Source organism: Scyliorhinus canicula, chromosome 21 (assembly GCF_902713615.1).
Source record: "Scyliorhinus canicula chromosome 21, sScyCan1.1, whole genome shotgun sequence".
In the NCBI taxonomy this organism is placed as follows: Eukaryota; Metazoa; Chordata; class Chondrichthyes; order Carcharhiniformes; family Scyliorhinidae; genus Scyliorhinus; species Scyliorhinus canicula.
The window spans coordinates 64,269,026-64,286,204 of NC_052166.1; the positions used below are offsets into that span (position 1 = coordinate 64,269,026).

At 48.6% G+C, this 17,179-nt stretch overlaps 1 protein-coding gene across 2 annotated transcripts in view; it reads left to right on the plus strand.

Annotated features, from left to right (window-relative positions):
• Positions 1-17,179, plus strand: part of LOC119955649 (collagen alpha-1(XXVII) chain B-like) — a 605,839-nt gene that overhangs the window by 364,890 nt on the left and 223,770 nt on the right. For both annotated transcript variants that reach the window (XM_038782071.1, XM_038782070.1), the window contains exon 27: positions 12,243-12,296. In XM_038782071.1, the coding sequence (XP_038637999.1) occupies positions 12,243-12,296 (54 nt within the window). The remainder of the gene's footprint in view (positions 1-12,242; positions 12,297-17,179) is intronic.

A 17,179-nucleotide genomic window follows, 5' to 3' on the forward strand; every position in this document is an offset into this window, starting at 1 on the left:
GGTAACAATTTGCTGATTTTGTTTCTGCTGTTAGAGGTACTTGCCAAGTGAAGACCAGCGTTTTCCAGTGACTCCACGGTGTTGGGAGGGGGTGAATTAGTGAGATTCCTATCTGAAATTGCTCGCGCACGCACACACACACGTGCACATTCATCCTTGTAGCTGTTTATAGAAGCACACATTTATTCTGTTCCCCCACCAATGATTCCTGACTTGGGGACATCAAAAATAGTCAACAAAATAGCATTTAAGAAAGGAATATAGAATGAAAGGGGAACATTGGTGGCCTCTTTTGGCAGCAGGATTAGAAGGGAGAATTATTGCGGTTCAGATGTCTCTGAAAGTGATAGTGATCATCTTTTGTTTCTTCGATGTCAATTGTATTGCCATATGTGCATACAAATGGATCAATGACTTGTGATGGGGAAGAGGTCCAGTGTATCATGGACTACCACACATTGCTCTCTGATTTTCGCCATTCTGATGTCAGCAAATAATTGGCATATTGCAGATAATCACCCCATGAATTTCATGAACTTTCTAGATTCGCACATAAATGGCCTATTAAACTGGCCACAGAAAGTTAAATCTCAGAATTAACATAAGTGTCCTTTTGAGAACATGGCAATTGTTAATGACGGTTGAACAACTTCTCTGGCCCAGAAAATTAACAATTATGAGCGCGGAGTATCACTTCTTCAGGTTCTGAATTGTTGTCGGAGATTCGAAAAACGCCATTTAAATTCAGAAATTTCTTTCTTTTCCTTTCTGTCACTTTCCTCTCTCCCTCCCTCGATCCAATCATTCTTTCTCTCTATTTCTCTTTTCTGGGCATGATTTGAATCTAATTCACCCTTTTTCCCAGTCCTTATTCTGTTGATATTTCAATCCTTCATCCCCTTTGGTTGTGGCCATGTGTCATCTGTCCTGTTATTAGGCCCTGACTAGTTTGCTTCCCTCGCAATGCTATTGTTAGCCCACAAATCTGTAACTTTCTAGGCAAAAAAGAAGTGTGAAAACATAAATGTGCCCGAAGAGATAATGATCTTTATTAGTGTCACAAGTAGGCTTACGTTAACAATGCAATGAAGTTACTGTGAAAAGCCCCTAGCCGCCACATTCCGGCACCTGTTCGGGTACACAGAGGGTGAATTCAGAATGTCCAATTCATCTAACAAGCATGTCTTTCGGGAGAACCTGGAGGAAACCCACGCAGACACGGGGAGAACATGCAGACTCCAACCGGAAACCATGGCTCAATCGCAAGATTGACTCTCTACTGAAGGGCAGATCTGAGGCGTTCAAGTCAGAAAACCCTGACCTATACAAGAAATCCAGGTACGACCTCCGCAAAGCCATCCGAGATGCCAAGAGAGAATATTAAATGAAATGAAATGAAATGAAAATCGCTTATTGTCACGAGTAGGCTTCAAATGAAGTTACTGTGAAAAGCCCCTAGTCGCCACATTCCGGCGCCTGTTTGGGGAGGCTGTTACGGGAATCGAACCGTGCTGCTGGCCTGCTTCGTCTGCTTTCAAAGCCAGCGAATTAGCCCTGTGCTAAACAGCCCCTGTTTAGCCAAGCTAGAGTCACAGACAGACTCTCGGCGGTTGTGGCAAGGACTAAACAACATAACGGGCTACAAAGCGAAGCCGAGCTGTATCTCCGGCAGCAGCGCACCCCTCCCCGATGAACTCAATGCATTCTATGCTTGGTTCGAGCAGGTAACCAACAATCCGCTGTCGAGTGCCCCAGCAGCCCATAACTCACCCATACCCACCATCACAGTTTCCGAAGTCAGGTTGGCCTCCCTGAAAGTGAACCCATGGAAGGCGACGGGCCCGGACGGGATCCCTGGTTGTGCAGTCAGAGCCTGCGCATACCAGCTGGCAGAGGTATTCACAGACATCTTTAACCTGTCCCTACTCCACTCTGAGGTCCCCACCTGCTTCAAGAAGACCACCATCATACCGGTACCAAAGAAGAACCAGGCAACATGCCTCAATGACTACCGCCCGGTGGCTCTGACTCCAGTTGTAATGAAGTGCTTCGAGAGGCTGATCATGAAGCGCATCACCTCCATACTCCCGGAACGCCTTGATCCTCTGCAATTCGCATACTGTCAAAACCAGTCCACAGCAGACACCATTTCCCTGGCCCTACACTCATCCCCACAGCAGCTCAACAACAAGGACTCGTACATCAGACTCCTATTTATTGACTACAGCTCCGCCTTCAACACCATAATCCCAGCCAAGCTCATATCAAACCTCCAAAACCTAGGACTTGGCTCTCCACTCTGCAACTGGATCCTCAATTTTCTGACCAACAGACCACAATCAGTAAGAATGAACACCAACACCTCCTCCACAATAGTCCTCAATACCGGTGCCCCGCAAGGCTGCGTACTTAGCCCCCTACTCTACTCCCTGTACACACATGACTGCGTGGCAAAACTTGGTTCCAACTCCATCTATAAGTTTGCTGACGATACGACCACAGTGGGCCGGATCTCGAATAACGACGAGTCAGAATACAGGAGGGAGATAGAGAACCTAGTGGAGTGGTGTAACGACAACAATCTCTCCCTCAATGCCAGCAAAACTAAAGAGCTGGCAACAGATTAAATATACTCAACTGCCTTGTTTCTTAAATTGTAAATTAAGAAATCACAAATGCACAAACCTGGCCTCGACATGAGATCTCTTGAAAACATGACAGTATTTCTTATTTAATTTTATTTTTGTATAGCTTTAAAACCCCGTATTAAAATGGTCAAGCTTCATTGAAAATCTCACATACCAACAAGTCCCATTGGAGCAGGGCTCTTTACCACCGATGTAATGGAAGAATTGGATACTCCCAGTGCACGCATGGAGCACATACCCGAGGTTTCATGCTGTGAACAATGACCTTCTGTTCTCTGGTTTAAATGGACAGAAAGTCCAGGGCTGGGGTTGCAGAATGTTCTGTTAAGCACCACCAGTTTACGTGAGAAGCAGAGAAATGGAAAACCGCCCCTGTATTTAGATTAAATCAAGTTGACTGCAGCCCTGGACACCGGCTCCCTCCCATTGTCTACGCCGTACAGCTTGAAGATTATAGCTGTAAGCATTTACAGTTTGAGCGTCATTTTGGCACTCCCGACCACACTTTGGAAGTGTCAAGTACAGGTGCGCAAAAAAACAAACAGACAGGAAGAGCTGCCGACAAAGCTTTCTTGTGCTGTTTCTTTTCTATAATTCTGTTGAAATCGTTTATGCTCGAAAGATTGATATTTACAGAGAGCCTGATCACAACTCTTGGAGTGGGTCATTTGGCCCATTAAATCACTGAGCCAGAAAGCTCCGGGTTCAAGTCCCACTCTGGGCGGAATTCTCCCATTTGGGACTAAAGACTGTGATGGGGGGCAGGGATGGGGCAGTGTTTCCTGCTGTTCTGGCTGACAGGGGCCGGATTCTCCACAAATGGGGCTATGTCCCTACGCCGATGTAAAAACGCTGGCGTTTCATGCCAGACTTTCCAGAAAATAATTAAGACCTATTCACCTACCTGCAGGGGGCGGAGTGCTTCTCGCAGCTCTAGCTGTGGATACGGGCCCCCGCACTTCTGGTTCTGAGTCTGCATATGCGCACGGCGGCAGCCTCTAGGGCAGGGGTGGGCAAACTTTTCCGTGCAAGGGCCACATTCTGAAATTCACAATTTTAAAGGGCCGCATAGTATATTAAGTAAAATAATTACTTCACCCGGTTATGATTCTGGGCGCCTCATATAGAACATAGAACAGTACAGCACAGAACAGGCCCTTCGGCCCTCGGCGTTGTGCCGAGCAATGATCACCCTACTCAAGTCAACGTATCCACCCTATACCAGTAAGTAACCCAACAGCCCCCCCCCCCCCATTAACCTTAAAAAAGAATAATTTTTAAAAATTGTAAAAATAAAAAAATTTTAAACAAATTTTTTTTTTTAATGACTTGGTGGGCCGCATAAAGACATGCGGCCCGCGGGCCGTAGTTTGCCAACTCCTGCTCTAGGGGCCATGCCGAACGCGGTGGCGGACTGAGCCGGCGGACCAACAAAGAATGTCCCAATGTTCTGCCCCACGCCGCTCCATCTAACCCGCCCGACTGCCGCCCCGGCCACCCATGGCCCCTCCCGCTCTCCGATACCTGACCCCCCCCTCCCCGCCCCCCACCAGTGCAGCCACAGACTGAATCCCGGTTAGAACCACGCGGTCGGGAATTTGGCCGGTCAGGACCGGAGCATCGCTGGGAGGACCTCTGGCAATGGCCCCACCCCACCGCGTAAATCAGGGGAGCAGCGCCAGGCCCGATTCGGGCGTAAAAGTGGATTCTCCGCCCCCGCCCCAAACGTGATTTCGGCGGGGAACTGCGGAGAAACCACCCCATATCTTTCATCCCTGGCCGAATTAATTAAGCCTGTGGGGAGGGGCGGGGGGGAGGGGGTGGTATTTCGCTATCTTCTGTGGCGGGGCAGGTGTGATGGCGCACATCCTGCCATCGTACCTGGTGCCGTATTCAAAAGGCGCCCGTCATCACTGATCCACCAGTGGAGGAAGATGATGGATCTCCTCGAAGACTCTGATGATCCACCTGATGGATGCCCCTACTGCTGTGGTGTTCCAGGGCCCAAGGCGGCCACTTGGTGAGTTTTATCAACTTGTTAGATTTGGACATGAATTGCCCATTGAACCCGCCACAGGAAGTCAAGTTGAGTAAACAACCTCCCTGACTCAGAAGTGTATCTGTGTGGAGTCTCCTTCAGGCTTTGAATTGTTGTTGGGAATTTGAAAAATGTCATTTAAATTCCAAATCATTTTTCTAACTTTCCCTTTATCACTTTTCTTGCTGTCACCCTCTCTTTCCAATCTTTCCTTCTCCCTCTTTCTGAACAGTCAGCTGTGAAACTAACAGAAAGCACGTAACTCTCTTTGGTGTGGTCCAGGAGCTGTCGATCAGAGCCTGATGTTTATCAACATTACTGTTAGTTTCACAGCTGACTACTTCAAAGTCCCTTGCGAAGGGAGATGTTATTAGGCCCCGGCAGGCTTGTTGCCCTCCTGATGCTATTATCAGCTCACACAATCTGCAACTTTCTGGGCAAAAAGAAGTATGTAAACATGATTGTCCATGCTAAATTGCCCCTTAGTGTCCGGAGATGTGTGGGTCAGGTGGGGTTGCAGGAATAGGGCGGGAGCCTGGTTGAGGTGCTTTTTCGGAAGGTTGGTGCAGACTCAATGGGTCGACTGGCCTCCTTCTACACTGTGGGGATTCTATGGTTCTATAGTTGCGCGCAAAGAAATCTAACTAACAGCATGGCTCAAGATGCTAACAATTCCAAAGATTACTGGTCCCATCCCCCTTCCCCACCTCCCCCATCCCCAGGAGTGGGTCTGGGACCTAGAAGCAGTCTCGTAGGTCCGTCCACACAGCAAACATTCTCCCCAATCTGCTTATTGTTTTGCTATTTTGCAAATGATCCGATCGGTTGGTGTCATTTCAGTGGTCTTCCTGTTTACTCTGGTTGACTAGAGTAAATTCTGAATGGTTAATATTTACACTATGGCTTGTGCTGGGAGCTGAAATAATTATGGGCTATAACATAACGATTTGTAATAGCTACAGATAGCGAGAGGATGTTTTATAAAAATCAGTTTTTGGTGTATCTTTTTTATGTGTGGTTGAGCAATTTAGAATATCCGTTTCATCGCAATCGCGTTGATACAGATCCACTCCAGTTCCTCGTTGCAAGGTGTTGGTTTACTATATAGTGGCGCTGAGGACCAAGGGTTTCATTTCCAACTTCAGTCTCATTATCTCCTTGTAGGCTGCATTCAGATTTTTATTTCCATCACAGTGGTTAGCACTGTTGATTCCCGGCTTGGGTCACTGTCTGTGCGGAGTCTGCACGTTCTCCCCGTGTCTGCGTGGGTTTCCTCCGGGTGCTCCACAAATCCCGAAAGACGTACTTGTTAGGTGAATTGGACATTCTGAATTCGCCCTCTGTGTACCCGAACAGGCGCCAGAATGTGGGGACTAGGGTCTTTTCACAGTAACTTCATTGCAGCGTTAATGTAAGCCTACTTGTGACAATAATAAAAGATTACTGCTATGGGGATGGAATTGGGTCAGAAACTGCCGACCTTACTATTTTTATCTCCTGCAGCGAAGCGAAGAAATGGCTGTAAAAGCTGTGCAATCTTGCAGACTTTCTGGGTGAAGTCAGCCGGAAGATTTATGCGTCAATGTGATGACAACATATGGTGTGTACATCAGGCTTTTTGCCGATAGATCATTTCCACCAATTGGCGCAAGTTCAAGATGATGATACCGGGTGTGGATTCCCTTTTTTAATTCATGTCTTTTCTGAAGCTCTGAAAGCTGCCAAACTTGCACTAACCCACAGACTGCTGACGGAGGTCCGTCTGACTGCAGCACCTTCAGAGTTGAGTGTCAATAAACTTTTGGCTTCCTGGCTGGCCAATCGATCGCAAACACCGGCTTAGCTACCCACCCAGAAAGGCGGAAGAAAGAGTTTGAAGACCAGTAACTATTTTTGGAGCAACAGTCTGTTTACCTGATATCTTTTCACCGTGTTGATAATTGCTGAGAGAGTGTGGACTTTCCCCCACAGTGGAGCCAGGACACATATTCTGTGTATTTTGTGTGTGTTCCTGGCCAATACAGTCAGAGAGGTGGAACATTGATGCTTCAGTCTTCACTTGCCAGAGACAGAGGGTGGCGAGGGGTTGGGGGTGGGGGGGGGGGGGGGGGGGGGGGGGGGGTGGTGAGTGGGGGCGGTGTGGTTGGGCGAGTAGTGGTTTGGCACATCTGAATCTAAGAGAACTTGGAAAAGTTAAAAAGGCAGAAGCATACATTGAAAGCAGCTCCCTTCACACAGAAAGCATCCAGGAAATGGCAGCCAAACAGAGGTAGCATGAATGGACAACCCATAAGCGTTAAAGGTTAAACACAGGGGCACCATTTCGCATTTCCCACAAATTGTGATTAAAGTTCCTGTTTTCAGAAAATGCAGATGAATGAACGCTTGTGCTGAAGAACTTTTTCCAACTAAAAATGCCAAAACCTCCACCGTCTCTCATTTAATGTCATTAAACATGCCCGCCTTCCTGTGTGAAACAGATTATCCTTCTTGTTCTGTTTAGTCAGTTCGTCCGACCTGTCCGAAAATGAATGCATTCCTGTTTTGAAACATTTGGTGAACTTTAATTTTAGTTTGCGGTAACGGGAAGTTTCTGTGACTTTCTGATTGTCGGGTTTTAAATAGTTGGCACACAGTATTTTCCTGGTGCCGTCACAGCCTGTTTGCAATATTCCAGTGGCTGTTTCTCGCAGTGTGAGTGATATCTGCTCCATAGGATCATTCAGGTGATCAATTCTAAACCGTTAGCCAATTAATCACAACTGGGTTCCCACAGAATTCTACTCTCCAATTACTCTCCAAAGGCTGAGGGACTTGAGGCTGTTTTCGTTAGAGAGAAGAAGGTTGAGGTGACTTAATTGAGGCATACCAGATGATCAGAGGATTAGATAGGGTGGACAGTGAGAGCCTTTTTCCTCGGATGGTGATGTCTAGCACGAGGGGACATAGCTTTAAATTGAGGGGAGATAGATATTGGACAGATGTCAGAGGTAGCTTCTTTACTCAGAGAGTAGTAAGGGCGTGGAATGCCCTGTCTGCAACAGTAGTGGACTCGCCAACACTAAGGGCATTCAAATGGTCATTGGATAGGCATATGGACGATAAGGGAATAGCGTAGATGGGCTTTAGAGGGGTTTCACAGGTCGGCGCTACATCGAGGGTCGAAGGGCCTGTACTGCGCTATAATGTTCTAATGTCCATACTCGTAGCAAGTCCTGTTCATCCGTCACCCCTTGTGCTCGCTGACCTTTACTGGTCCTGACTCAGTAATGCCTAAACGTAAAAATTTTAATCCTTGGGCGTGATTTTACTAAATGGGAACAACGTTCCATAGTGAGCGCATTTAGCCACCTGTTTCTCTTGCTCACACCGCCAAGAAACGCAAGCCTATAAAACGCCACTCGCGTTTGGTAAGGGGCCTCAGCGGGGAACGCATAGCCGAGACCGGACACATCCCCCGCTTTGCTCACTGAGGAGCTCTGATCGTAGGAACTCCTCAGTGTAGTGGGAGATCTCCCCGATCTTCCTAACCCCCAACGCACTGTAGGAGGATCCCCCAAGCTCCCACCCCACCCACCCCACCCAACACCCACGCAAGGCACCCCCGACCCAATCGCCAGTGCACAGAAAATGCCATCTGGCAACCAGGTGGCACTGCCAGGGTGCTCAGCTGGCAGTGCAGGGCTGGCAGTGTCAGAGTGCCCAGGTGCACCAGCTGTGCCATAGTACCACCCTGCCCAAAGGGCAGGCACATGGTAGCCTCCGATTCCCTGGGAAGCCCCCACCAGTGCCGTTCCGGCTGGTCCCCAGTGCTTAGACCGGTTTTTGTTTTTCAAAAAATATACTTTATTCATAAAATCTCTAATAAACATTACAGAACATTTCGAATTGTCATGACTGTACATTTCCATCAAAGTTACACATTCACTTGTCTTTCTTCCATTCAATTGGGATGACATTACACATATATCCCTCTTTCCATCACAATTCTTTCTGAAATATTTACATAGTCATGTTTCTTTTGTACATTGGAGTGTTAATAACCCAGACCGAGGGGTTTTACACTGTTACCAGCCCCTCGGTGTACATTTGCTGGTCAGACCTTACACAGTGGTCTTTCCCCATTGCGCCTTGGCGGCAGCTGCCCCAAGCTTGAGTGCGTCCCTCAGCACGTAGTCTTGGACCTTGGAATGTGCCAGTCTGCAACATTCGGTCGAGGACAGTTCTTTGCACTGGAAGATCAGCAAGTTTCGGGCAGACCAAAGAGCGTCTTTCACCGAGTTGATGACCTTCCAGCAGCAGTCGATGTTTGTCTCGGTGTGTGTCCCCTGGAAACAGTCCGTAGAGCACAGAGTCCTGTGTCACAGAGCTGCTCGGGATGAACTGTGACAAATACCACTGCATCTCTCTCCAGACCTTTGGTGCTTAGACCAGTACCAAACAGAGCTCACCCGAGGTCTCCGAGACAAAGGGGACAGATCCCACTGCCTCGAGTAACTCGGGAATCTGCACATTAAAGTGAGACTAGATGCCTCGCTTTAATATGCAGATTTGCTAAAAGTGATCCCGCCCACAATGGGCAGGATTTACAGCGCAATGCCTCACAAGATCACATTAGATCCCGGTGATGTGTTGGGTACTCTGGATCCGTGGAGACTGCGTTTACCTCAGCAGTAACACATACAGGCTACCAACACTTGAAATAGTACAAGACTATTTTATTAAGCTGGAAACTGTTGAATATACTTTCACTGTGGGTCGGCACTATGTTAGATTAAACTGAAGACCTATACCTATCCTAACCAGTCCAGACTATCAGCACATGGTGAAGATCTGTGCTGAAAGCTGTGAGCTCTGTCCTTCTGAGAGGCTGCATCCCGATTGAGCGGGAAAACTGATGCCCTCTGTCTTTATAGTGAGTGTGCTCCAACTGGTGATTGGCTGCGGTGTTGTGTGTGTTGATTGGTCTTGCTGTGTGTCAATCAGTGTGTGTCTGCACCATGATATACTGGTGTGTATATTATGACACCCGGGAGGCGTTGCGAGCCAGGTAGATCCCGGGATCCCGACCATGTTGCGCCGTGGCAAGCTGCTTTTCGGACGTAGCGTGGCCATAACATCGCGCCCCTGGTTTGAAATGCTGCCATGGCCCTGTCCCTCCTTATCTCTGTATTCTCCTCCAGCCCCTCTGAAATATCTGTGCTCATCTAATTCTGACCTCCTTGACTAACCCCCGATTTATTGCCGCACCATCCGCAGTCGTGTCTTCAGCTGCCTCCGCTCCAGGTTCAGGAATCCCTTCCTTACCACCTTCTCGGAATCCCTTACCTCCGACATCAGGCTGTGGGTCTTCTGCCAAACGAACGCAGCTGAAAGTCTAATTCTGTTCCATAACGATCCTTTGAGGTGCCTTGGGAGAGTTTACAGGCACTGTATGTTGTCATGGTTGCCCTTTGCAAATGCAAGGTGTGGGGGCAGATAAAGCAATAACCGTGCAGACAGGCTTCCCAGGGCATGAAGAAATGGAGCATCTACAGGTAAGTAACTGGGCAGTGGCGGCTTCAGGAATCGATTCACTTTCTTTTCCACTCTTAAAGAATTGTCTTGCATTCGCACTTACTTCACTGCCTCTGTATCATTGGCAATTGGAGCAGGGCAGAGTGCTGCAGGTACCACAGCAAAGTCATATTGGCCAGCACTGCAGCACAGTGGTTAGCACTGCTGCCTCCCAGTGCCTCTGTCTCCCGGGTTCAATTCCGGCCTTGGGGTGACTGTGCGGAGTCTGCACACTCTCCCCGTGTCTGCGTGGGTTTCCTCCCACAGTCTGAAGATGTGCCACGATAAATTGCCCCTTAGAGTCCAAAAATGTGCTTGTGAGATGGGGTCACGGGGATAGGGTGGGGGGGCACGGCCCTAAGCAAGGTGACCTTTCAGAGGATCAGTGCAGAGTCGATGGCCTCTTTCCGCACTGTACAGATTCTGTGGTTCTACGCACTCGAAACGTCAACTGTTTCTCCCTCCGCAGATACTTGCTGAGTTTTCCCAGCCATTTCTGTTTTAATTTGAGTATTCCAGGTGTAGTCTAACCATCGTTCAGCACAGGTTGACCATAGCTTCCCTGTTTTCAACTCTATCCCTCTGGAAATAAAGCTTAGTTTGCCTTTGTTATGGCCCCTACCTGCACCATAACCTCTGTCATGTGTGTATTTGTACTCCTTGATCCCTCTGGCCCTCTACCCCATGTAGATCCTTATTTCCAAGTTATATGTGACTTCCTTATTTTACTTGTTAATATTTATCCCTCAATTAAGACCACAAAAAATAGATTAACTGGCCTGTATTAACTCTTCAAATCACACAGTGCTCTTGTAACTATTTCTATCCATCTCTAATTATAGGAACATCACAACTCTGTGCTATCTTCCTCATCGAACTCACTTTTCTAATTGCTTTAGAGAGAGAGAGAGAGATATGTGGCTGAATCAGTTCACCTCTCAGTCATGAGGAGAAAGGGAAGGGGTGGGATTCTCTGACCCCGGGGCCGAGCCGGAGAATCGCCGGGCCGGGCACGATTCATGCGACGCCACCCCCGACGCCGATTCACCGGTGATCGGAGGCACGGCGCCAGTCAGAAGCCGCTCTGTGTGCCCCCCCCCGCCCGGTGATTCTGCACGCGGGATGGGTCAAGTGGCCGCCCGAGCCCCGCTGGCGCCGTACTCATGTGGTCTTACCTGGCAGGACCTCGGCGTCCATCCTGTGGGGGGGGGGGGGGTGGCCTGGTGGGGGGGGGATTCCGACCCTGGCGGGGTGGCCTCCATCGTGGCCTGGCCCGCGATCGGGGCCTACCGATTGGCGGGCCGGCCTCTCCCGGTGGGAGCGTCTTTTACTCCGCGCCGGCCCCTGTAGCCCTGCGCCATCGGCGCCGGTCACAGCGTGCATGCGCGCATTCGTGCATGCGCAGACCCACGGTGCCCGTTTGACGTCGGTATCGGCAGCTGGAGCGGCGTGAGTCGCCCCACTGCCGTGCTGGCCCCCTGTCCGTCAGAGGATCGCTACACACAGCGGTCCGATGACGCCGTCGTTAAACTCTCCGGTTTTTACGACAGCGTCGACACTCTGCCGTCAGAAGGGAAACCCCCCCCCCCCAAAATGTCAAATTTCAGACGATGGCAACAACTTATACTGCAGGAGAAGCAGGTGCTGATCGGTTAGGAAGTCAACTCTGGTTGGCTGAGGTATTGCCACGGCGAAAGCAACTGGCTCCCCAAACTCCCCGATAATTCAAAAAAGGCGCAGGGCTTGAACTTAATCCTTTTCTACCCGGGTGCTTGGAAGGCACTAAGATGACGCCTCGGCCATTCAAAGTCGATTTGCCAACCAGCCAGCAACCCTTTTCTACAGCAGCATAAACATTTGTGGCTGTTTGAAATTTGGTATTCTTGTGTTTGTCCTGATGGATGCACAGTGTAAAGCTTCAGCAATGTGTTTACACTTTCAGCCATGTTCTACGTCAGTACAATCCAGTCATGCTGGTTTTATCTTCTTTTGACTTTCAGGGGCATCCCGGACCTCCTGGACAGCTCGGCCCCCTGGGACCAGTTGGACCACCCGTAAGTACCCAACAGTTTTTTGGATAACATTAACTCTCGTGGAGTTAGGAAACCTGGCCAGCAGCTTCAGTGCCCACAGGCACAAATTAACTAATTTCCTTCAAATTGTCTTTCATTGCTTCTATTTATTCTTTGAACAATGTTGAAGTATTAGCTTCTCGGAGACACTGTTAGCTACCAATGTACAGGGATGTCAGATGTAATCCTGTATCCGGCCCTATATTCAAAATTTCTCCCCAGTTCACAGAGATTTTGTGGATTAGCAAAATTATCATTCCTGTACTTTCCTGTAAAATAGCTACCTGGGGAATTTTTATTCCGTGCCATTACCAGTTCTGGCAAAGGGCAGGGAATCACATCTTGTGGATTCATAGATTATCATAGAATTTTTCATAGAATTTACAGTGCAGAAGGAGGCCATTCGGCCCATTGAGTCTGCACCGGCTCCTGGAAAGAGCGCCCTACCCAAGGTCAACACCTCCACCCTATCCCCATAACCCAATAACCCCACCCAACACTAAGGCCAATTTTGGACACCAAGGGCAATTTATCATGGCCAATCCACCTAACCTGCACATCTTTGGACTGTGGGAGACCCGGAGGAAACCCACGCAGGAGGAAACACGGGGAGGATGTGCAGACTCCGCACAGACAGTGACCCAAGCCGGAATCGAACCTGGGACCCCGGAGCTGTGAAGCAATTGTGCTAACCACTATGCTACCGTGCCGACTGCACTTGGGTTTCCACAAAGCATTTGGGAAGGTGCCACATCAAAGGTTATCGGGAATAATAAAAGCCCATGTTGTAGGGGTAACATATTAGCCTGGGTTGAAGATTGGCTGGCTGGCAGAAAGTACAGAGCATGCATAAATGGATCTGTGTCTCTTTGGCAGGATGTGACTGGTGGAGAGTGTGCTGACCTCAACCTTTTACAATTTACATCAATTACTTACATGAGGGGAGCAAAGGGATGGTAGCTAAATTTGCAGACAACACGAAGATAGGTAGGAAAGTATGTTGTGAAGAAGACATAGGGGGCGGGATTCTCCGTCCGCCAGCTGGATTTTCCGATGCTGCGCGCCCCCACCGGCAGTTAGGAGTGTGGGAGGAAACCGGAGCAAACCCATGCAGACACGGGGAGGAAGTGCAAACTCCACACAGACAGTCACCCGAGGACGGAATTGAACCCGGGTCCCCGGAGCTGTGAGACAGCCGTGCTAACCACTGTGCCAGAACATCATCGCCACACACATTCTCCTTTAGTTACAAAAAGCAACTGCTCTTTTCCTTTTACTCAAGATCACTTCATTGGAGCCGTTTATGCCCATGTTACCAAATAGCTCGTCGGTCTTTTCTCTCTAATGCTCATTCAACCATTTTTGGAGGGTGACGAGCGCAAAGGGAAACACCAAACCCAAATGTGCCTTTTCAACCAGCCTTTCGGTCCTCGTTGTTCGGGTCGACTGCCTTCTCGACAACTATCAAACGGAGAAATGTTGCCAGGACCACGGGAATCCTGTATGTCCAGTTATCTAATTAAATCTGTGTGGTCAGCAATTTTATGAGAATTTAAATTAATGGCCCGAAAACTCTTTACTACATTAGATACAATGCAACCGCCCAGCACAGTACCCAAAACATGAATGTATGATCGTTTTGTGGAAGTCACAATCTTTCTCTTTCTCTCTCTCTACCCCCCCCCCCCCCCCCCCCCCCCCCCCCCAACCCAACAGTGTTCGCCCCTCTACATCTATCCCGCTCTCTCTGGCTCCCTCTCTGTCCACCATCCTGTGTGTTTGTGCGTGTGGATGCATGTACGTGTGTCTGTGCACATATGTGTGTGGGTGCACGTACGTGCGTATGTGTGTAAGCACGTACGTGTGTGTGTGTGATCACTCTGCTGGCCACCATTCCCACTTACCATGAATCCATGTAGGGGCTGGTTTAGCTCACTCCGCTAAATCGCTGGCTTTTAAAGCAGGCCAGCAGCACGGTTCGATTCCCGTACCGGCCTCCCCGGACAGGCGCCGGAATGTGGCGACTAGGGGCTTTTCACAGTAACTTCATTTGAAGCCTACTCGTGACAATAAGCGATTTCCATTTTCATTTCATTCCATGTTCTTTCGGGAAGCCTGCTAGTAATTCAGGCCTTGCCCTCAGATTTACCCTGACATAAGACTTTATAGACTCATAGACATTTACAGCGCAGAAGGATGTCATTCAGCACAGCTCTTCTGTGACGACTAACAAGTAGCCATCCAGTCTAATCCCATGTTTCAGCTCTTGGTCCATAGCCTTTGAGGCTATGGCATTACAACTTTATAAAGGTCTCTGCCTCTCTCATCCTTTCAGTCAGTGAGCCCCAGATCCCCAACGCCCTCTGGGTAAAAATATTTCCTCTCAACTCCCCTGTAACCCGCGTACCTTTTACCCTGAATTGATACCCCCTGGTTATGACCCTGTCAGCCAAGGGAGAATAGGGCCTTCCAATCTACTGTATTTGGACCCCTCACCATTGTTCACGCGTCAGTTAGGTCTCATGTGGAACCTTTGTGCTTCCTAAATAAGTGATTTTTTTTTATCATGCTCAGGTTGACTGTGTGACAACATCAAACTTTGCAAACCGTGCCCAACTGAACCCTCTGCGATTTAGGAGCATTTCTACAATCGTGTTAAATATCTAGTGGGTGCAGAGTTTCTCTGAAGTAACAACCCAGTTCTCGTCTGTCTGTTTAGCAGCCCTGATGTGGAGATGCCGGCGTTGGACTGGGGTGAGCACAGTAAGAAGTCTTACAACACCAGGTTAAAGTCCAACAGGTTTGTTTCAAACACGAGCTGCGCTCCGAAAGCTCGTGTTTGAAACAAACCTGTTGGACTTTAACCTGGTGTTGTAAGACTTCTTACTGTGTTTAGCAGCCCACTATGGAACATTAACTTTAAATATATTTCAGTCTGTGCGGAGACTGGCTAAGCATAAATAGAGGACAATTCTTCCAAAAGCTGTGGGTTGCATCAGGGTTGAAGAAAATTAAATAATAATAATCTTTATTAGTGTCACAAGGAGGCTTACATTAACACTGCGATGAAGTTGCTGTGAAAAGCCCCTAGTCGCCACATTCCGGCGCCTGTTTGGGTACACAGAGGGAGAATTCAGAATGTCCAATTCACCTAACGAGCACGGCTTTCGGGACTTGTGGGAGGAAACCGGAGCGCCCGGAGGAAACCCACGCAGACAAGGGGAGAACGTGCAGACCCCGCACAGGCAGTGACCCAAGTCGGGAATCGAACCTGGGACCCTGGCGCTGTGAAGCAACAGAGCTAACCACTGTGCTACCCTGCCGCCCTCAAAGTCTGCCTGTGTTGAATGTATGTGTAAGAGTGTGGAGGTGTGTGAACATACATGTGTGTTTATTTACCTACATGCATTTGTGATATGTGTGTGCTTATGTGTTGTGCATGTGCATTTGCAAGGATTATGCAGCATGTCCTTGAACAGGGTGTGAGTACCTCCTACTGGCTGTTCAAGGCTCCCAAAGTATCATGGTGTGTGGATGCCTCCAGAGACTCTTTAATGACTTTTTGTGGATGTAACCAATGCAGTTTTTTGCAAGGCATTCGAGGCCAGCACCAACACCACTATCCCACAGCACAAAGGCCCTTTATTTCCATTAAACTCTTGTTCTCCAGTTGCTTGGAGAGGGATTTTAAAAAAATGTTCGAACATTGTGCACCTACTGTTAAAAACAACATTTCCCCTTCGCCTTAAGGTAAGGGAATGTGAAATATCGCAGGAAAACACCGCCCCGATCGCCACCCTTTGATCTGGAGACCATCTCCAGGACAGAATAAACAGTCAGCCCCCGAGATGGAATTTCCATACCCTTCCTAATCACATTTTTAAACTCTGCGGGCAGCTTCTGTAAAGCGTCTTCAATAACGTCAAACTATTTTAATTTGTTCCAAGATTGACTTCGAGCTCACATATGCTCCAGTTATCATGGGTGTGCTAATAAACCAGAACCCTCGCTCCCCTCAAAATGCACAATATCATCTCTGTACGCGCACACTCGCTAACAAATTATACGTACGAGAATTATGGTGCTGAACAGTTTCTCAATCAAATGCAACCAACATGATGTTTTGTCTCAACAAAATAATATTTAGCATTCTCATACAAAGTTCTGGTTTTCTCGTACGTCACATTATTTTAATTTTCCCCACTATTCCTGTTTGCCAAATGAGTGCAAAAGTGTGATTTCTTTTTAAACAATATTGAAATTGAAAGTCCTGCTCTCTCGATTCTTTGCTCCTTCGTCTCGGTGCGTTGTGCCGCTGTTTTCTGTTCCTGAGTTTGGCAATTTCCTTTCTGTTTCTTTCTCTTCAGTGGGCGGAATTCTCCACTCCCCAAAGCGGCGTGGGAGAATCGCAGGAGGGCCTCACGGTAGCATGGTGGTTAGCATCAATGCTTCACAGCTCCAGGGTCCCAGGTTCGATTCCCGGCTGGGTCACTGTCTGTGTGGAGTCTGCATGTCCTCCCCGTGTGTGCGTGGGTTTCCTCCGGGTGCTCCGGTTTCCTCCCACAGTCCAAAGATGTGCGGGTTAGGTGGATTGGCCATGCTAAATTGCCCGTAGTGTAAGGTTAATGGGGGGATTGTTGGGTTACGGGTATACGGGTTACGTGGGTTTAAGTAGGGTGATCATTGCTTGGCACAACATCGAGGGCCGAAGGGCCTGTTCTGTGCTGTACTGTTCTATTCTATTCTATTCTATTCTATTATTCACGCCCCCCTGGCGCCCCCAGCGATTCCACCCCCCCACCGGCTCGGAAAAATCGACGCACGCCGTTTTTCACGGCGAACGGCAATTCCCTGAGCCCGATGGG